The sequence below is a fragment of the Antechinus flavipes genome, chromosome 1 (genome assembly GCF_016432865.1).
Source record: "Antechinus flavipes isolate AdamAnt ecotype Samford, QLD, Australia chromosome 1, AdamAnt_v2, whole genome shotgun sequence".
In the NCBI taxonomy this organism is placed as follows: Eukaryota; Metazoa; Chordata; class Mammalia; order Dasyuromorphia; family Dasyuridae; genus Antechinus; species Antechinus flavipes.
Window position 1 is genome coordinate 389,662,148 of NC_067398.1, and position 22,775 is coordinate 389,684,922.

The following is a 22,775-nucleotide window of genomic DNA, read 5'->3' on the forward strand; positions in this document are numbered from 1 at the left end:
GACTTAATACACAGAACTTAAAATCACTACTTCTATGGAATCACATCAAATTGATTAATATTAGAGTAAGGTAGAGGGGTTCTGAATAAATTATTTCTCACATATGAATGGGTCAGAGACTAAAAGGGTAGTTTCTTGTGAAATAGATCTTGACAATACTTTGGGCCCCAAGAAGAAAGAAGATTTTTGTTCATTTAGAGGGGAATCAATTCTATTCCAAACTGACTTATTCTAACAGCATAAATAGGCATGAGCCTAAGTTTCTCTTTTGAGGAGGAAGTGTCATATTCAGGAGCTAGAGCTAAGGGGGGACATATGAGTACTCAACTTAGTTTGATCTGAAGTAGGAGGCAAGACTTGTAGAATTTGGGACCCAATCTTTCCCCCCAGTCTCTCCCTATGGGCTGAGATTTAACACTACAATAGCTCACTTCCAGCCTCCAGTTGGAAGCCAAGAGAACAAAGATAGTGGGAGTCAGTCATGTAGCTTTTTTTTCTCTGATGGTTCACTCACTAGAGTTGATTTTCCCTTATGGCCTTACTTATTGATCTGTAGCTAAGTAGGGAAGACCTGGCTTTACAATTCTTTGCCATCCCACCCTTGCTCTCTAATTATTGTCTTGAGGTGTCTCTGTCTTCAGGCCAATAGTTTAACTAATTTATTAACTAACTGTAATTCACTGTAGTCTACCCAAAGACATTAATTTGGATTCCTTGATACTTAGAGAAAGCCAAATACTTGGTTAATACAAAAATTATGTGTCAAATGATTCACCTTGACCTGAAGAAGATAGATAAAACTATGCCATTATAAAGTAGAAGCCTAAAGTCCAGGCTTCCAAGGATTCTCATGTTTGAAGGAATCCTCTAAACTTTGAATCTATCTTTGAGAGATTAGAAAGATAGGTAGGCTGGAGAGACTTACATGAACTGATGCTGAGTGAAATGAGAAGGACCAGGAGATCATTATATACTTTAACAACAATACTCTATATGATGATCAGTTCTGATGGATGTGGCCCTCTTCAACAATGAGATGAACCAAATCAGTTCCAATAGAGCAGTAATGAATTGAACCAGCTACACTCAGCAAAAGAACTCTGGGAGATGACTATGAACCACTACATAAAATTCCCAATCTCTATATTTTTGTCCACCTGCTTTTTTTATTTCCTTCACAGGCTAATTGTACACTATTTCAAAGTCCAATTCTTTTTATACAGCAAAATAACTGTTTGGACATATATACTTATATTGTATTTAATTTATACTTTAACATATTTAACATGTATTGGTCAACCTGCCATCTGGGGGAGAGGGTAGGAAGAAGAGGGGAAAAATTGGAACAAAAGGTTTGGCAATTGTCAATGCTGTAAAATTACCCATGCATATAACTTGTGAATAAAAATAAAATAATTTTTTTTAAAAAGAAAGGTAGGTAATATGGAATTTAGTTTATAACCATAAATTTAACCATACTTTATAATCATACTTAATAATTATTCCATCATCAGTCTAAAGATCATGAGATTGTGTCTTCCTTTCTTCATGTGAAACTTGATTACCGGTCACATTATCGAACATATAGATAATGGGAATTTTGTAGCAGGAGAATGACAAGATAATAAGAGTCAACAACACTGACTTTTCCTTTGGTATTTGATGAAACTTGCCGGTAGAATCTAACCCATTCCTGTACCTGTGACTCTATTCAATGGGCACAGCCTATCCCATTAAGTATTGGCTCGCTATGTGACAGGAAGGCACCTGGCAAAGTCAATTGACTCTTTTTCAAAAAGATACATGGAAGAATTCAAGGAGAATTATGGACAAATTGGCACAATAGATTTACCAGTTAAATGAGGACACAGAGACCAGGAATTTGAACTGATCTTTTTGCCAAACTTCCAAAAGTAACATTGGTTCTTCTAGAGAAAGAATCAAAGGGTCCACCACAAAGACTTCATGATATCTATGGACTTTGGGTAGAAGAAAAAGAATCCCCTATAATGCAAGATACTAGAGTATTGCAACTGTTGGAGGGAAAGATACAGGAGATTAGAAGTTGAGACCTGTGGAAAGATCAGTAAAGCCCATTATTTACAGAAGGAAAGAACAATCACCAGCTGAGGAAATATCTGATGAAATACTGACACACATGCAGGACAGGATTCACTTTCATTCTCAAAGATGTCACCTTAAGAAAATTGAAGGGGATCTTGAAGGAGAGAAGTGAATGTGAATAGAGGAGGAAAAGAATATGCGACAGAGGAGGAAAAAGCCAAATGTTGTGAACATTTCTCTAAGAACATATGTTTTGGTTTGGTTTCCATAAACCTTCCCTTGCTAACATTTTTTTTTTTTTAAATTTTAAAAGCATCATCTTTATGTTCAATGATTATGAACAGTTCCCAGATAAACCAAACTCAAACTTTTTTAGAAAAATATCAATCAAGGTCCCAGAAGCACTCAATTCAAGGTGAAAAAATCTTCTATGAATAAAAATGCTCAAAAAATTGCCCTTTAATTTTTTGTCCTTACCCTTTCAAACTTCCAAATGTATTCATTGCCCTGAGGGATTCTTGAGCCAACATCTTTTTGCTAATGGTTACATTAATGATTACAGTTTAACCACATTTAAGGTCACTATTGCCTGAACCAAAATTACCAAGCAAGAAATAACAGGAAAAAAAAAAAAAAAAAAAGAATTGGAAAAGGAAAAAAAAAACACACAAAGCTACTGAATATTTCTGGCTATCAGAAAATGATATCACAAAGAGAACCCAAGACAAATTCCCAGCATATTGCTAGGATTATGGGATGATAACTTCAATTGTGATTCCAAATAGACAGAGACGAATTGGTATTAGTTAACAAGTGGAGTACTAATTTTTATTAACTATATCGTTAATAAAGTTGTGTTTCCTTTTCTATTCCCTATCCCCAAATTAGGGTAGCAACAGCAGCAAAAGGCCAAAATGTTGAGAGGAAGACATTTAGCCATAGCATTTAGAACTGCCTTCTTTAACAGAATTTTCATAGACTCAACAAGTCCCTTGAACCAAACATTCAAAGGCCTGTGTTAGGTCAAACAGAGCTACATATATATGTGCATGCATATATTTGTCCATGCATATATATGTGCAGTTATGCAATTGTAAAGCTTCTGTGTTACCAGAACAGCATGTCAATTTACAGCAGACCTGAGTTGCACACACGAAAACGAAAATCAATTGATACTTACAGAGAAGTGAGCATTAATTGAGAAATGCTTCCTACACCCACTAATGGAATACTTTTTCCATGAAAAAAATGCACTGATCATTTTTTTTTTTTTAAAGAAAAATGCAACCAATAGTCTCAATAGATCATCAGCTACTATATACACAAAGTAGAATCTCATAACATTGATGTCAAAAATCCCTATTAACTGCCCAGGCTGGAATTTTGCCCCAGGAATTTAGTATCATTCATCTTCTGGAGGAACACCCTTGCTATAAGGATGAAAAAAATAATGAAAGTTTGAACCACATCTAAGCTGGCCAGGGAATGCAGACTAGTGACTTGGTCTATAAAGACTGAAAGTAAATGTTCTGAATATCTGTTTAGCAGACTCACCAAGTTTTTTTGTTTTTTTTAACTCCTGGAAAAAGATGATACATGTGATGGCTTATTATTTTCTATTTCTTGTCTTGTTAATGCACACAAGTTTTGTGCTTTAAGTTTTATCATGATCTACTGTCTTATGTTTTATAAGATTTACACTAGAAAGTACAAAATACATGTTTTATTCTACTTTAGGGAGAGACTTTAGATATAAACCATATCTCACTTTTAAAAAAACTTTTCCCACAGGCACCCTAAATGGGGATAATAAGCCAGACAGTGAGAGAAACATGATCTTCTCTCCCTTATCTGTAAGGGATTAGGCTCCCTTAGGAAGAATTTGGTCTGTGACATCCACTCCAAGAGTCATGGCTAGCCCTAAGTGGAAGTTTTGGAAGAAGCTTTCCTGCTTCCAGTTAGAGGAAAGGAATAGAGTATGATGAAATGCATTGGGTTGATGAGATTTTGCAGGATCAAGAGATTCCTAGGGAATGATGGAGAAGTTCAAAGAGTTGTTCACAGATCCCCTCCTTCCCCCCTCCCCCGAGGGATCCCCCAGGTCCTTTCTGGGACTTTGTGGTTAAAAAAAAAAAATCATTATTCTCTGCTCAAGCCCAACATACTGACCAATGGTCATGCCTGCCTCTTTGAGTACACCCCTGAGATCGCCATGACAACTGTCTCTGCCCTGCATGGACTGTGCCTCCTGCTGTCCCAGGTGTGACCTTGTCTGGAGGTCAGAGGGAGGAGGAGGAAGCCTCCATCAACCTCTCCCAGCCTTGGGCATTGGCCTTCTATAACTGTGCCCTATAAGTCTCCACCTGGTATGGGCAGAGGGTCAATGACAGAGTTGCCACTGAGGTGAATGATCTTGCTGCCCAGGGCAAATATAAAGGAGGTGGAGAAGATGTAGGCACAGCTGGGCAATCACTCTAAATGCTAATCAGGCCTTTAAAAAAAAAAAGTTCATATGGACCCTGTTCACTCCCATCCCCCCCTGCCACCCATATGCTTTATCTGTAGCCACTGCCAAGAACCAAATAGCTATGCAGTGCAGAGGGAATAACTCCCTTTACTCAACCAACCCAGCATCACCCCTTGTAATTTTACACTTTAGGGAGGGAGGAAACTAAGAGGCCCTGTAGGCTGAGACTGGAGGATTTAGGTGAGGGGCTGCTAGGTCCCACCAGGATATCTAGGTTCCCACTCCCCCATACTGTGGGATATATCTTCCTACTTGCTACACCCATAATTCTCTAGCTTCTTCCTGGATTTTTATCCCCTTCCAGGGTTAAAGGGTTGGGTCTCAACTCATACCATAGCTTCCACATAACTTGTGCAGTGCCTCAAAACAAATGTTAATGAAGTTGAAAAAAAAATTCATAATACTACTAAGCTGTTATTTGTCTATTAAAATACTCCTCCCATTTCCAACTTCATATCTCATCTGTGACCGAATTTTCTTCACATATTTCAGCTAAAACAACATAGCACACTTGATAGAATGTGGAAGCAGATGAAAATCCAGCTGTCTACTATAAAACCAGAAAGAGATTTGCAAATATATGTAAAATGCTGCCACTCTTCTCACTAAATCTTTTGTTTTGGAAAATAGCTATTTTTCATTTAAAATGTTATTTATGTTATATGTAATGGGTTTTTTAATGAATTAATACATAGTTTAAATGGAATCAATTTTAATTTCTAATATGTTTTGACATGTTATCAAAAAAAGTTCTTTGGGGTCCTCAATAATTTTTAAAAGGATAAAGGAGATCTTGGACCAAAATGTTTGAGAACAGCTGGCCTAGAATTTCCACTGATGACACATGTCTATTACAGATTATAATTCATGATATGCTTTCCAATCCATCATCTCACTGGGATTTAGAAGGGATTTACTTCACTTGCCATATTATTCACTTCTTTCCCAGAAGGAACTTTTGCTGTCATTTATCCAACAAGTGATAGAAAATAATGATCAATGGAGAAAATGTCAGAAATAGAGAAATGCATATTAAAGCAATTCAGGCTCTACTTCACAACCATTAAATTAGACAAATTTGACAAAGTGGAGGAAAGTGACAAATGGAGAGGCTGCAAGGGGATCTTTTCATAGTAAATGCAAAGTAGAAACTAAGGGGATGTCTACCTATTAGAGAATGGCTAAATAAATTATGGCATAAAATATAACAAAATGGAGAGAACTATTTATACAATGACAATGTTATTGGGGAGGAAATAGCTTTGAAAGCCTTGAAAACTGTGACCAATGCAACGACAAACCAAAATTCTGGAGGACAGAAGATGAAGCACACAATATCCATCTCCTCTCAAAATAATGACAATGTTGAATGAAACATTTATTTTTAGGCATGGCAAGTGTAGGAGTGTGTTTTGCCAAATACACATATCTGTTAGGAGACTTATTCTTTTTTATTGTTTAGGTGAATTAGGAGTAGATAAAATAGAAACTTATTAAGTGAAAAAATAATGGGGAAAAAGGGCAACTGTGAGAGGGAAAGTGACTGACAGAGCAGCACAGCTAAAACTGGAGGCTACATCTTCTTACAGGGTTCATAGCTCTTTGCCCTCTCACTGCTTTCCCTTAATCTGCTTGGACCCATGAAAAAACCCTCTCTCTTTCCTCACATTCTCCCCTCCAAAAATCACACTGCTGAAAAACTCCTCCCATTGCTTTATCCTTTAAACTAGAAACTTTTATTTTCTTTCCATAAAGCACTTTAATATGTAGGAATAATCTGAATACTTTTTGTTCTTCAGGGAAAGAAAAGGAATTAGCAGATATTAGCTCTAAGGCACAGAAATTAAAACAAGACAGATTTGCCTACTTGAACTCAGGCTTGTATTTTCTAACCTCCCCCCCCCCAAAAAAAAAAAAAAAGAAAAAAGAAAGGGGAATAAAGATATTAGAATCTCAAACAGCTAGGCCACAAGACCTCACTTTCCTCTTCCCCAAAAAATTAAGGTATTAGTTAATTCCAATTCTAGGTTCTCTTTCATTGAGATATTTCATAATCTTAGGTTTACAACCGTATCTGATTTCTAATGCCTATGTGACAGTAGAGAAGTTACTTAAATTCTCTTCTAGACCTATGTTTCTTTACCTAAAAGAAGGCATTGCATAAGGTGATCTCTAAATCTTCCTTCCAATCTTTAGGGCTATATCTTGTTTCTTAATATGCCATGTAATCAAGGCTCTTGGCTCAACGCCTAGGTTCTCTGTTTTAATACTTTGATATTTTCTGTCTAGGGCCACTGTTGGCTTTGTCTTAATAGTGTAGAGGACATGCTGAACCTTTACTCTGGGCCCTAGGCTAGTTTATGAAAATTACAAACATAAATATTTTCTAAAATCACTAACACTGGTATGTTTAGACTTACTGGACCCACAGATAGAACATGTATCTTTTACACTGTTCCTTGAACTCAGGTAACCAAATTGATGTTTTGAGTCTGCTTTTAACAGATCCAGTGGCTAAAATATTGCCTGAAAAAGATTGTTTTAGGGATTCCTAACATGGCTTAGAGCCAAAATTTTTGTATTAAAGTTTTGTTCCCCTTGACCCTAATTGCCAATTAATTACCTCTGCTATTTGGCCTGCCCACTTTGGCAAAATAAGCTTTGCTTTCAAGAGAATCCTGTGCAAGTGTTCTCACTTCCAACTCCAAATATTTGCTCTGCTTCAGCAATAGATCTAGCCTCCAAGCTTTAAGGAAAAAAAGAATGAAGGTGGCTAAGTGATATAGTGGATAGAGTGCTGGGTCTGGAGTCATGAAGATTTATTTTTCTGAGTTAAAATCTGGCTTCAAACACTTAATAGCTGCGTGATCCTGGGCAAGTCACTTAATCCTGTTTTGCCTCAGTTTCTCCTATGTAAAATGAACTGAAGAAGGAAATAGTAAACCACTCTAGTATCTTGCCAAGAAAAACCAAATGGGATCTTCAAGAGTTGGACAAGACTGAACAAGCACTCAAACATTTATGGGAAAAATCCAATTGAATGGAATCTTCAGCAACCACCCTTCCAGAGAGGTATTTAGAACTGATAACTCTTGGATTTAACATCTCTGCAGCTGCAGGGACCCAACCCTGCCATAGAACTCTTCTCTAAGCTGATTTCAGTTGGGAAACTCCAAATGCCCTGTTCAAAGGGTGTTAATAAGAGATTTGCCAGTCATTTTTTATCATGCCTTAGAAAGGAACAGATCCTTCCTTTCAAGGGGGGACTGGCCACTAATAGCCAGTTTTCAGAGCATTAATAAAAGGCACTGCTTGCTGCCTCTATAATACTTGGAGAGTTTGTGAACCTGCTTGTGCACCTGATAGGGTTAAATAAAGAACTGTTGGCCCCAATTCAGTTTTCTTATCTTTCATAGTTTCCTGTCTCTTTACTGCATCATGAAGAAAAGGCTTTTAAGCTTGCTAGCTGAGCAAAACTTATACAGAGGAGCTGATGGAAAATAGGCACATTAATGCACTGTCTATAGAACTGTGAATTGATCTAGCTGTTCAGAAAAGCAATTTGGAACCATGCCCAAAAAATAGTCACTAAATTGTACATATCCTTTGACCCAGTGATTCTACTATTAAATCTATACCCCATACATCAAAGGAAGAAGTATAATTTCTATATCCAAAAACATTCACAAATCTTTTGTAGCCATGGCAAAGAACTGGAAACTAAAGTGGCTGAACATATATTATTCATATAATTGAATGTTGTGCTCTAAGCAGTGATAAAAGATGTCACTTGTGGATATGTAGAAATTATATTCAACTTCCCTCCCACCACCATCTTTTTCTTTCAGTGTGAAAAGCATTTCTCTTATGTACCCTTAATAATATAAGATAGAGATTTCCCTTCCATTTCTCTTTACCTTTAAAACCATCAAAACAAAAGAGAATCCCACACCCACCTCCTCCAGGCCTTATTTTCTCTGACACTCATAGAATTTGGGGTTTTGAAAAGACTTGTTTCTCAGAGACTCTTCCAAATCAACAAATATACTTTCAATATTTCTCTTAGCACCTGTGTTTCCATTTCAAAGTATCATCTCTATTCTCTTGTTTAAATTGCTTAGAAATCCTGTTTTGTTGAATGTTCATTTTCCCCCCTATAGAATTTTACTTTTTTTTCAGGCAGCTCATTCTTAGTTATTAGTCACTTATCTTTCCTTTTGAAATGTGCTATTTAAAGTTCCCCATGTGTTTTTTATAGTCACTAATTTTTGTGTGTCTGATTTTACATAGCACATGAACTTTTTCTTTTGGGCTGCTGGCAGGTTTTTTTTTTTTTTTTAATTTACATAAAAGCTCTGAATTTTTTACTATGATGTTCTTGATGGTTATTTTTGGGTTTGCTTTAGCAAATAATTTATGGATTAATTTCTACTGATCTTTTTGCCCTCTAAGATCTAGTCAGTTATCATTTATTCTTCAAATTGTTTTGGTTTTGTCATGACTTTCAGATAAATCTCACAATGCTTAGATTATCTCTCCCTGACTGGTTCTCATGGTAAATTCTGACTATTATATTCCTTACAATTTCCTTTTTTTTTTCACTATCTTTTTCAGTATTTTAATGTTTTATGTTGCTCATGATTCTAAAGAACCTCCTTTCTTAAGTTTCCTACTTAAGGAAAAAAAAACTTTGGCTCTTGCTATTTTCTTCTCATAGTAATTCTATTTTCTATCTTTCCTCCCCTGATTCTATTATAGTTCTTAAGGCTTGGACATTTTCCTGTCCTGTTGTGGCGTTGTTATGCCACAGTTCTCTTTAACTGTCTTGACTCAGTTTCCCTATACGAGTTTCCCTTGTCTCAGTTTCCTTAACTGTTCTTCAATCTCTTTAGTTGTAAATCCCCTCTGACCCAGTAAAACTAAGGATTATTTGCTCTCAGATTACAAAATAGCAAGATAAAAAAGAGAGTAGATCTCCTGACTCTTTTGTGTCCTCAAGAATTTACAATATCCCTCTAAAATATTCCAAGATAGCCCACGATATCTTTATTTCTTTGTATTCAGACATCCTGTCTTTGGGTTTTCTAGGATTTATGGCCTCCCTATCCTGATAGAGCTTTTCCCTCACTTCTTACCCCTTCCTTTGTTTAGAGAAAAGGTATTTAAGAAGTTGGGGTTCCTCCATTCATTGCTGGAGAATGGCGGCTGGCAGCTGTATGCTGGACGCTGGATTCTTTGGGTCCTCCAGCCCTGGGACCAATATGGATTCCTTGGTCCCAGTATACTTATCTCTGTCTGACTGGATAACTCCAAATGAGAGTCTTGTCCAGTCAATCTTACTCTCCCATTAATAAAATATTAAAACTCTCTAATCTCTCTCTTGCCTCAGTTTCTCCCGCATTACAGGGTTAGTTTTCTGGGTTTACCTTTTTTTTTTACATAAAAGCTCTGAATTTTTTACTATGATGTTCTTGATGGTTATTTTTGGGTTTGCTTTAGGAAATAATTTATGGATTAATTTCTACTGATCTTTTTGCCCTCTAAGATCTAGTCAGTTATCATTTATTCTTCAAATTGTTTTGGTTTTGTCATGACTTTCAGATAAATCTCACAATGCTTAGATTATCTCTCCCTGACTGGTTCTCATGGTAAATTCTGACTATTATATTCCTTACAATTTCCTTTTTTTTTTTCACTATCTTTTTCAGTATTTTAATGTTTTATGTTGCTCATGATTCTAAAGAACCTCCTTTCTTAAGTTTCCTACTTAAGGAAAAAAAAACTTTGGCTCTTGCTATTTTCTTCTCATAGTAATTCTATTTTCTATCTTTCCTCCCCTGATTCTATTATAGTTCTTAAGGCTTGGACATTTTCCTGTCCTGTTGTGGGGTTGTTATGCCACAGTTCTCTTTAACTGTCCTGACTCAGTTTCCCTTGTCTCAGTTTCCTTAACTGTTCTTCAATCTCTTTAGTTGTAAATCCCCCTCTGACCCAGTAAAACTAAGGATTATTTGCTCTCAGATTACAAATTAGCAAGATAAAAAAGAGTAGATCTCCTGACTCTTTTGTGTCCTCAAGAATTTACAATATCCCTCTAAAATATTCCAAGATAGCCCACAATATCTTTACTTCTTTGTATTCAGACATCCTGTCTTTGGGTTTTCTAGGATTTATGGCCTCCCTATCCTGATAGAGGCTTTCCCTCACTTCTTACCCCTTCCTTTGTTTAGAGAAAAGGTATTTAAGAAGTTGGGGTTCCTCCATTCATTGCTGGAGAATGGCGGCTGGCAGCTGTATGCTGGACGCTGGATTCTTTGGGTCCTCCAGCCCTGGGACCAATATGGATTCCTTGGTCCCAGTATACTTATCTCTGACTGGATAACTCCAAATGAGAGTCTTGTCCAGTCAATCTTACTCTCCCATTAATAAAATATTAAAGCTCTCTAATCTCTCTCTTGCCTCAGTTTCTCCTGCATTACAGGGTTAGTTTTCTGGGTTTACCTTTTTTTTTTACATCTCTTAGTCCAAAGATATTTTTTAGTATTTGGTCATTTCTTTAGTTGGCCCATGTTACCAGCTACAATGTCTAATTTGGGGATTTATGCTTGGAATCCAACACTACTTCCAGATTCTTGGAAAGTGTGGGCAGAGCCTGCTTGATTCTTGATAATGACTAGGATGAGGTTCCATTAAAAAAAAAAAAAAAGAATAAAGAAAAGCAATGTAAGTGATATAACTGACAAATCTATGGCAATTAAGCTAGAGTCTGTTAAGTAAATAACAATAAAGACTAATGCTGTTTTGCAAAAATAACAAAAAATTAAATAAAAATAGGATTCCATTTTTGCAAAAAGCTGCCTTGTCTCCTGCTGTGACTTAACTCTCCCTCCACCTTAACTGTTGGCCCTAAGGCTTTTTACTGTGGCTGGCTATCAGAAATTAACCTAGCTTCTGAGGGTATTCCTTTGTTTTTGTATTGAGATTGTCCCTAAGCAAAATTCTGTTTGAGGCCATCCATTGCCTCTGGGTTTTCAACCAACAATAAGGAACAAGGTTGCTTTTGTGCAGTACTTTTCACCTAACATTCTGTTAAGTTTTGTTTTTTAAATCCAGCCTTGGACTATATTAATACATATATGTATATATACACACATATCATACATGTACAGTATTATGTGTGTGTTTGTGTGCGTGAGCGCGCGTGTGTATCCTTTAAAACAAGAGTACATTTTTCTGCCACAAAACTTTATTTTAAAACAAGAAACACGTAAATAACGATAGAATCAGGGAATAGAAATGCAGGGACCAATTCTGCCACAACCCCACCCAGTCTGTACAAGTCCCAAAGTCAGCTTCCCAGGTGAACAAGAGGACTTAGGGAACCCAGAAACACTTAGAAAACCAGTGGGAAAGGTGAAGTCCCACAATGGAGGAGGAAAGGAGGGTTAGAAGGAACTATTAACTTTCTCTGTCACACCTAAGAAAAAGGGAGTGGGTTTGTAGGGATGCAGGAGAGGTGACAGATCACATGCTATCTTTTATAGGTGCTTATCTAATAGTGTACTTATCCCATTTTTTCTCTGGGTCATAGGGCTCCCAACGGCTGGCTGGGAAGATGTGCTTGTTCTTCTCATACCAACTTCTCAGCACCACCTTTCCTGCATGTGACTCATCCTTCTCAACTGTGGCATCACTGAGCAGGCGAACATCATCATGGACATCAAAATTAAAGAGTGGGCCACTCTTCCCTCTGGCTTTGGTGACGATGAAATCATAGAAGCTGTGGTGATGAGGTATAATCAGATCCTCTTTGATGTACATCAGTTGTTCCACTCCTGCTGACCTCAGCTCACTAAAGTCTTTTCGCAGGATCTCCAAAGCCTTCTGAAGGAACTGTTGTATAGTGTTCCTTTTCTTCATCTTTACAGTCCTTCGATGTCCAGAACCATCCCAGTAACTAAAGGTGATTTCAATTTCTTCACTCTTAATCTTCTCCTGCTTGGCCTCCCATTCCTGCCGAAGTTCCTCTCGGAGCCTATTTTCTTCTTCCTCTCGGTCACGATCAGGAAGAAAACTAGTGTCCACATCTGGGTTTTTCCCCAGTTTTCTCTTCTTTGCAGGAATTGCTTCTCCACGTAGACTGTTAGCTCTTTGAAGAAAGGAACCATGTCTATTTTTGTTCACATCTGCATTGCTTTCCCATTCTACATCTTCCTCATCTGCATCTTCCTCTTCTTCCTCAGGCTCCTCCTCATCATCCAAAGTGAAGGACAGGTTAGAGATTTTCCGCTTCTCTTCCTTTTTGCGTTCCTTTTCTCGAAGTTTCTCAAGCTTTAGCTGAAGTTCTTTAGATTGTTCCTTTTTAGCCAGCTGCTTTTCTCGCTCCTTCACCAGAGCTTCCTGCTTAGCTTTCATGTCATTCAGGGTTACAAGACCCACAGTACTGGACTTGAGTTCAGCCTCTACTGCATCATAATGAGCTGAGAATTTCTTGTCAATGTTTGATTTCATTATGTTCTCCTCAGTGATCCGCTGCTTCATCTGCTCCATTTGCTCCCGCTGCTTTTCCCGTTTTTTCATCAGATGCATGGCCCGGCCCGCCTCACTGGCGGCACCCTTGTACTGGGCCATGGCGGTGGCGAATAGCAGCACCCTGGGCCTAGCAGTGGCGGATGGCGGTACCCTGGGCCTCGCGATACCCTGAGCCTAGCGATAATTTGGGCCTAGCGATACCCTGGACCCGGCAATACCCTGGATGCGGCAAAACCTGGATACGACAACAATCTGGACCCAGCAGCGATCTGGCCTAGGCAGCACCCTGGACGCGGCAGCACCCTGGACCGGCAGCAACCTGGACCCGGCAGCAACCTGGACGCGGCAGCAATCTGGACCCGGCAGCACCCTGGACGCGGCAGCACCCTGGACGCGGCAGCACCCTGGACCCGGCAGCAACCTGGACGCGGCAGCACCCTGGACGCGGCAACACGCTGGACCCGGCAGCAACCTGGACGCGGCAGCACCCTGGACGCGGCAACACGCTGGACCCGGCAGCAACCCGGACGCGGCAACACCCTGGACCCGGCAGCAACCTGGACGCGGCAACACCCTGGACTCGACAGCTATCTGGATCCGGCAACAACCTGGACGCTGCAGCACCCTGGACGCGGCAACACGCTGGACGCGGCAACACCCTGGACGCGGCAGCAACCTGGACGCGGCAGCAACCTGGACGCGGCAACACCCTCGACACGGCAGCACCCGCGACACGGCAGCACCCGCGACACGGCAGCACCCTCGACGAGGCAGCACTCTGGACCCGACAGAAGTCTGGAACCGGCAGCACCCTGGACCCACAGCACCCTGGATCCGTCAGCAACCTGGACCCGTCAGCAACCTGGACCCGGAAGCAGAGGAAAAGATTTGGCGTCTGCTGGCTGCGGCTGAAGAGCACACAATGACGCAGTCGCACTGCTTGCGTCAGCATCACGTGGGTAGCAACAAGGGAGGGAATGGGGGCGGTGACAACAACCGGGGCGGGGGCGGGGCGGGGGCGGGGCGGGGGCGGGGCGGGGGCGGGGCGGGGGCAGGTTGTAAGCCACCTGGGCAGGGGCAATAGCATTGGCAAAGGAAACGTTGTTTAGGGATATCGAGATTTTTCTAAGATCTCACATTCTCCTTTCCTCTTTCAGATAACTATTTATGCAGTCTGCTCTTAGAAGAACTCCAAATGCTTTCTTTCCCATAACTGGATCTTTCTGAAGAACTGGTGTCAAAAAAGTCCTTTTGAGTATAAAACATATTGTGAATGAACCACCCAGACCCCTATCATCATTTTTTTAAGTCTTGAAAAGCTGTTTTATTTATAAATATGCAAAAACCTTTATATTTTTAACCTAGGTGACATGATAAAGTAATTTTTAGAAGTGTTTTGCCTTTCTCCATTTACCAGTACATTTTTTTCCCCTGGGGCCAGCTCATTAATTTGGGGGGATTTTTTTTGGTTTTGTTTTGTAATTGATCTTTAAGATATATGTTCTCATAGGCTGACTATGGATTTACTAATCACATTACTTTTGAGGCCATGACTATCCTATATTTTCTTCTTGTTTCTACTGTTGTCCCCATTATATCTAAGTTCCAAGGGAAAAGTACTGAGAGGACGTTTTTAAGAGTACCTACGAAAAAGTGCACCTAAAAAGTGCACCTGACCAGATTTAGATTGGGTCAAATTCACAGTTTGTTTTTCTTAGAGATGATAGATATTCTTTGATGGGCTCCTTATGAACCTGTATATCTGTCTAGTCTGTAGAAATTATAGTACAGACACTGCTAAAACACTAGAAAGTTTGGAATTTTCCAAATGCTTCGAATTGTTCAAGATATTCCTCCTTGGACCTTAAGAGACTTTGGTTGGAATTCTTCAGTAATTCTTTCTCAGGGACATGACCTTAAATATTCATGCTTGCTCCTACAGTTCAAATGAATCAAGGTCTAACCAAGTTGGTAATTTGCAGATAATATGTGAGGATGGCCAAATTTCCTTGACTTATTTTTTTTTTCATCATTTCAATTTGCACTATTTTTCTCATTTGATGCAAAACTTATGATTAACAGAAATGATTTCATCTAGTTAAGAGAGCTATTCAGTGGCAATGCTGACTCCCATAGTTCCATTATTCTTCACTTGATTCCCATTGAGGAACTGCAGAGTGACATGTCTGATGAAAGTCTAGCTGAAATCTCTAGATTTAGGTAATCTTGACTTAAGATACTAGATCACTCTCTCATCAAATACAAATCTTCACAAGTGACAAATGCACAGAAAGGCCTATTGATCCCAAAGGAAAGATTTTTGTTTTATGTATTTGGTCATTGAGGGCCCCTTGGGACAAACTCTACTCTGTTTGGTATCTCTGTAATTTCTAACCTGCTTGAAAGTTTGTTGAGAAGGAAGAGGTCAGGAGAATAGATGCTTCTTCTGACGCATTCTTTCAGGACAGCTGGTAATCAATGGGTCCACAGCTGCTGGAACCTAGGTTTTGTACGAACAGAACTAATGCAGACAAGATTAGAAGGGAAGCAATATACTGGGGAAACATTTTTACACTCAAAGGTTCTGATAAAGGGCTCATTTCCAAAATATATACAGAATTGACTCAAATTTATAAGAAATCAAGCCATTCTCCAATTGATAAATGGTCAAAGGATATGAACAGACAATTTTCAGATGAAGAAATTGAAACTATTTCTAATCATACGAAAAGATGCTTCAAATCATTATTGATCAGAGAAGTATAAATTAAGACAACTCTGAGATAGCACTACAGACCTCTCAGATTGGCTAAGATGACAGGAAAAGATAATGCGGAATGTTGGAGGGGATGTGGGAAAAATGGAACACTGATACATTGTTGATGGAATTGTGAATGAATCCAACCATTCTAGAGAGCAATTTGGAACTATGCTCAAAAAGTTATCAAACTGTGTATACCCTTTGATCCAGAAGTGTTAACACTGGCTTATATCCCAAAGAGATCTTAAAGAAGGGAAAGAGTCCCACATATGCAAAAAATGTTTATGGCAGCCCTTTTTGTAGTGGCTAGAAATTGGAAATTGAATGGATACCCATCAATTGGAAAATGGTTGAATAAATTGTGGTATATGAATGTTATGGAATATTATTGTTCTGTAAGAAATGATCAGCAGGATGAGTTCAGGAAGGCCTAGAGAGCCTTACATGAATTGATGCTAAGTGAAATAAGCAGAATCAGGAGATCATTATACACAGCAACAAGATTATACAATGATCAATTCTGATGGACATGGCCCTCTTCAACAATGAGATGATTGAAACCAGTTTCAATTGTTCAGTAAAGAAGACAATCAGCTACACCCAGAGAGAGAACTATGGGAAATGAGGATGGACCACAACATAGCATTTCTACTCTTTCTGTTATTGTTTGCTTGCATTTTTGTTTTCCTTCTTGTATTTTTCTTTCTAGATTCAATTTTCCTTATGCAGCAAGATAACTATATAAATATGTATACATATATTGGATTTAACATGTACTTTATATACTATACTTAACAGACTACCTGCCATCTAGGGGAGGGTGTGGGGGAAGGAGGGGAAAAGTTGGAATAGAAGGTTTTGCAAGGATCAATGTTGAAAAATTACCCATGCATATGTTTTATAAATAAAAAACTATAATAATAATAAAAAAGAAAAATTAAAATTGTATTGTCTCAATTCCTCCATTGTTTCCTGTTTATCAGAAAAAGAATGGAAAGGGAGATTTAGAAAAAATTCACTGCTTCAGCAGAGGGGAGGAGGAGATACTGCCCATACCACCCTTATCTTGACCTAAGTTCAGACTAGTTGTGGATATTGGGGGTAAACATTCACAATGAATGGGGAGGGAAGACAATTTGGGAGTGTGAGTAATCCAGAATAGAACTTTCAATGCTTTAATAAAAAAAAAAAAAAAATCAAACAAACCCTCTCCCTTTTTTGACTCCAATTAGAGTTGGAGAGGCAGGCAAGAGAAAGACAGATATGAGAAATATTAGAAACCAGAGAAATAAGATATAATCTTGTGATGTGATTAGTAAAGAAAGTGTCTGACCAAGATGTGAAAGAAATATCAGTATAGTTTTTAGCAAAGTGTAAAAGGAAGCTGAATGGAATAGAAGCAGGCAGTTGAGGAGACAATTTTCTGCTAATTTAGCATCTATATAAACCTTATGCTTCTTCTCACCTGCTGTTTCCCAGAAACCTTTAATAAGTAGATAAGAAACTTGTACTTGCCACATGATTAAAGATGTCTGAATCCTGTAATTCCCATTTGAAAAAGCTGCATCAATTTGTCCTTAGGGCACTCACTGGTGATCTCCATCCATGGCTGACATCAAGACATTAATGAAAATTCTGGGCATAATCATTCATCTGGTTTTAATTCCACCACATATGTGTAACCTCAGTCCCAAAGCTCATTGGTCTGGAACTCTCTCTTTATTGGTAGGAGATTCAGTGGGCCCATGTTCTTCATTCTTTCTTTGTGTCTTTGAGTCTCTTTGGACTTCAGGCACTTTTTGGCTTCCACCTTGGAAAGGGAAGATGAGAGATGTCAATCTTACTTGAGGGTGCTAAAGGAAGAGACTTTAAAAACAAAATCACATTAGAGGAAGCAGTCTCCATTCTTCAGCTTGCTATATGAGAGATTTGGGGAGCTTCCCATAAGTGAAATCTAGGACTCTCTAGGTTCAGTTGAGTTCCCTAGGTCATGATAGGAGAGCTCCTTTGCTCTGTATTGTCTGGTATATATTCTCCTATATATACTTACCCCTGATGTCTGTTTTTGCAATTTGACTTGAACAAACGGATTTCTTTGCTTCTTCCCTATATGTGTTCCTTGTGTGGAAAGGGAGTCAAGCCTTAGATACAAATCTTAGAGTCGTTCTGTTTTCCCCATTAAAGTAACAGCAATCAGAAGTTAGTTTGAATTTGTAAATCACTTATCTCCTCGGACTAAAAATATGAAGGGGACAGATAGCTATAATGCTAGCCTGTAACCTCTGCCTCCAAAGTAGCTAAGCCTTTGCCCCCTGGGCAGAAATTAAATTCTCCCTAGGAGTAGGGTGAGGAAAGAAGTAGCTAAAGACTCCTATCACCTTTCATTGTTGTTGTTAATTGTCCTTCTCAAAGAGGACCAGAGGCAGTCTGGAGGGTGATGTCTTGACCTGCAAGTGAGGTCAAAGCCTTCAGCGTCTTTCTCTCCTCCACAATCAAACCAAAACTAGTGGTAAAACTCAGGTCGAGAAGGGACTAAGGGTTAATGTTTTTTGCCTACATTCAAGCTACATGATGACACTCTCATGATAGTTCTCAACACACATGCAATCTATATCTTCTTTTTTCCACAAGAATAGCACAGGAGAGACTTCTTAAACTATGTACTTTATTTAATGGAATAATCTTTTTTCAAAAGGAAGAATTTAGTTCGGCACGACCTGGTCTTGATTTAAAAATAAAACAAAATAAAACAAGCTAGCATTGCCTCTTCCTTTCCTACCTATTCATTAATCATAACTGTAATAAATTTGTTAATGTGAAATTCATCAGTTTATAGTCTGCAGACTCCATTCTCTTTTGGTTTTTCAAAAACCAGGACAAGACTTTGCTTTTGTCTAATACTCTTTTATTCTCTATAATCTTTGAAGGAACTCAGTGTTGCTATTAGCCAATTCTTAAAAGTTTGTTCCTTTTTTTTTTTCCTTTTTCTTTTGTGAGGCAATTGGGGTTAGGTAACTTATCCAGGGTCACACACCTAGGAAGTTTAAGTGTCTGAGGCCACATTTGAACTTAGGTCTTCCTAACTCTAGGGCTGGTGCTCTATCCCACTGTGCAACCTAGCTGTCCCTTCACAGTTTGTTTGAATCTAATATTTTAAACTCAGTAAGAACAGCTCATTATCTTTTTTTTCTATTGTCTTGACTCTAAATTCCTTTGTCCTGTTCTCTCTAGCTCAAAGATGTTCTTTCTTGACAAAAACCAATACAAGTGGAGAAACTGCTTTCTGTTATCACTCTAACCAAATGATTTTTTTTTCTTGCAACAATTAAAAGACTTTTTTTTCAGTGTTTCTTGCTAGTCTCTGATCTTTTTGAGTTCTTTATAGTGCCTTGCCTGTCACACTTTGGTATTCATACCATGTTACTTTGCTTTCTGAAAAGTTAATGTTTTGATGCTTTCAAACAACCTTCTGATCTATCTATACACAATAAAATTTTAGAAACCATAGTGATACAAATTGATATTTACCGACTTTGGGTTTTGGAAACCCAAAGCTTTCCTATGTATCATGTTCTATTTGAAGGATGGATCAAGGAGCATTTTTAGAAGTCTCCTCAGGTGATGATCCTAGGTCATTATAAATGAGAACCAAACAGTTGTTTCCATTCATGAGTTGGTCATTTTTATTTGTTTGTTTGTTTTTTGTTTTTCTTCTGGCCATTGGAAGAAAACTTTAGAATTCTTGATTTTGGTTGGTTATAAACCAACCTCTCACACTGATAACTAATAACTTTGGGGATATCTGCATTTCTTTACTAACTGATTGATATATTTTTCCAGAGGGTAAATCTTCCTTGGAGCAGTCTTTACCTATTTGTTACACAAAAATCAAGTGCATTCATCTACTATCAACTCTTTTCAGAGATCTAGCAGACTAAATGGTCCCTCTGGCTAGAGGTCCATTTTGGTAATTGGTTTAAATGCAAAAAAAATGGCTACTTGGCATGTGCTGTATTCATACCATATTACCAGCCCTTGTTTCCATCATTTTTAGTTCTTAATTTTAACCTCTTAAGTATCTACATCTTGCTACACACCACTTAAATTCTATCTAGAAAGGGATTTTCAAAGCCATCTAATTCAAACAGTGGCAGACTAATAATCTCCTTTGCTTAATATTTAACATTTGGTTAACTAAATTTTCCATGAAAACTTGCATGGGAATTCAACTTTTTTTTTTCCCCAAAAAAAAACTATTTTCTTGAATAGATTAAATTGTCCAGAAAATTTTTTTCTTATATTAAGTCGAAATTGGACTCTTTGAAATCTCAACTCATTGAGCCTTATTGAATCAATCATTAAGAGCTGATTATCTACAATTTGTCTGGTACAATGCCTACCTCTGACAAAACAAAACAAAATTGTGTGGGAAAAAGTGAAGAACTTACAGATTCTAAAGTAGATCAAGCCTTATAGGCTTCAGTTTCAGCTTCTCTGGAGTCACGTGATTTTAGATAAGGCCTAGACTATGTGGTTGAAGAAGCTGTATATCATCTTGTCTACTACATTCCACTGACCAACTAGGGGAACAGTAGATTTATGTGATCAATCACAACATATAGAGGATGGGATTTTGGAGGTTCTTTGTCTGAAATGTATAAAAGCTGTAAGCATTTTCAAGGTTCTGGCCCTATCCTGCTGTGAAATTTGGCTCACAGACCAGGATGGGGTCCGCTTCTCGAGATTCTAATAAATAATTCTGCTTTCTATGAGTGATCTCTGTAATAGTCAATTTGGGTAGGTCTATTTGTCCCAAACAAAATGAAACAACAACAACAAAAAACCCATCCTTGTTTAAATTCTAGTTGTAAGAGACAACGTGTATATATATATACAGGATACTCCAAAAGTCTTAGTGCAGTTTTAGGCTATTTTATGGAATTTAGTTACAAAATAGATAAAAAGCAATCGCAATTACGCATGAGGTTTTTGATGCAGAATTTGTATTAAATAGTCCTATTCGTTTAGGGATGGATTCTCATAATCTTGGCCACAACAGCTCTGAGAGTGGCAGACCCCAGCACAACCTTCACCTGGGGGAAGCAACTCCTATGGAAAAGAGACCAGCCACTCCCACGACTTTTCACAAGCATAGCAGGCAAGCCAACCTAACTGAAGCAGTACCTTGAGAGAGAGAAACAGGAGGTAGCTGTGACAGGTAAGTCAAACTCACTACCACCTTTACCATCAGTTCCTGATGAAGACAGTCCAGGCCCCTGCCCCTGGGAACTTTGGAAATAACAGTGCTTCAAGCCCAATACCCTCAGCCACTACACCAGGGAATAACTCTAGAGAGATGCAGCCTGGAAACTACATATACAGGTGCTGTCGCCACAGCTAACTGAAAACTCCCCCAAGGTCTGTTGGATGGTTTAATATCAGAAAATGACATGATTTTTTTTTTTTTTTTTTTGGTGAAAAAGGCTAATTTATCATCTGTTGCTATACCTTAAGAACCATGAAGAACATTTGTGTTATCTCCTCCATTTAGAATGCTCCTTGAGAGCAGCCTTACTTTTCTATGTATATACTCAGCACTTAGCATAATGCATTGTACATTAATGGCTTAATAAATACTTTGTTCTGTGCTTTAAAAGTTTAAGAAACAATTTATGGGTAATTAACCATTTAATTAATAATCTTAACACATCCCCAATAAAATTAGTGATGTGCTCAAACGCCAAAACACATGGTGTGCTGACAGTTTAATTGCCTTAGGAAGACTGAGTTTCTGGTTAACAATGAGAGAAAATGACTATTACAATAAAACATGGACCTATTCTAATGAGGGGTTGAGAGCTGAACATTTATTATGTCACTTCTTTCTAAAATGCCAAGCCTTGAACAATCTAATCAAAGATTTATCTCCATCTGTACCCCGTAGAGCACAGTGGGCTTCCCCACCTTAGATTTAATTCCTTTTAAGGTTGGGTAGGGTCTAAGCAAGATTGAGAAAAAAAGTTAATTCAATCTCATTATCATCAGCAATATCCTTCAATATCCTGAACAACCTATAGGGTCCTGAAAAAAATTCTGGCCCTCATTTAATAATTGATTATTAATGTGAGGGAGAAATAATAAATTTCTCTCAATTCATTATAAATTTGTTCAGCATTCATTCTGATCAATAGAAAATCCATGTAGCTATTGTTATTCCCTAGTTATTAAGCCCTTTTATGTGTTAATTATGGCAATTTCACATTAATTACTGCAATTAACATTTTCAATTTCTTAGTGATTATCCTTTAGAGATGCTATATCAGTTGACTCTGAAAGGGGTAGAAGGTACAAAATGAGAAAATTTGGCATCTCTTTTATTGGAAGAGTAAGGAAAGAACAGAGAAGGGAGGCAGTTGGAATATTGAAGTTAGGATATGCCAGATAAGGGAATTCTTTGTGACATTATGATATACCTACATTTATAATAAAAGAGAATGCTCAGTTTGTGCAGAGTCCCTTAAATGAAAAATTCTCATAGTATAGAAGAGTCAAAGATTGAAATCCTTTCCCATTTTTGAAGTTCCTAAGGGAAGAAATCATCCCAATAACTTGCTCTTACATTTAACAGTTTGCCTTCTCAGTCCAATCAGAGCAAAATCCCTCTTCTGTGTGACAGCCAACAACCTCCCAACCTTTGATTCTGCCCAGCTGTTACCTGTCACATTTTCTTTCCATCTTGACCCTGCCATCTAAGGTTCACAGTCTTTTAAATTATTTGTCTATAACTGTGATAATCAGATTACCTATGCTTTTGTCCAAATAAAGTGATGAACATGTGATCTTGGTAGTAAATTGCTAAATAGACATGGAGAAATGTAGTAAAGATGTGTG

The 22,775-nt window shown here is 38.1% G+C and overlaps 1 protein-coding gene across 1 annotated transcript; it reads right to left on the reverse strand.

Moving 5' to 3' along the window:
* Window positions 1–11,819: 11,819 nt before the first annotated feature.
* LOC127543604 (protein FAM50A) lies at window positions 11,820–13,235 on the reverse strand. The gene has a single exon (XM_051969822.1). The coding sequence runs from the start codon at window positions 13,220–13,222 to the stop codon at window positions 12,140–12,142; it is 1,083 nt and encodes a 360-aa protein (XP_051825782.1). The 5' UTR covers window positions 13,223–13,235; the 3' UTR covers window positions 11,820–12,139.
* Window positions 13,236–22,775: the final 9,540 nt, after the last annotated feature.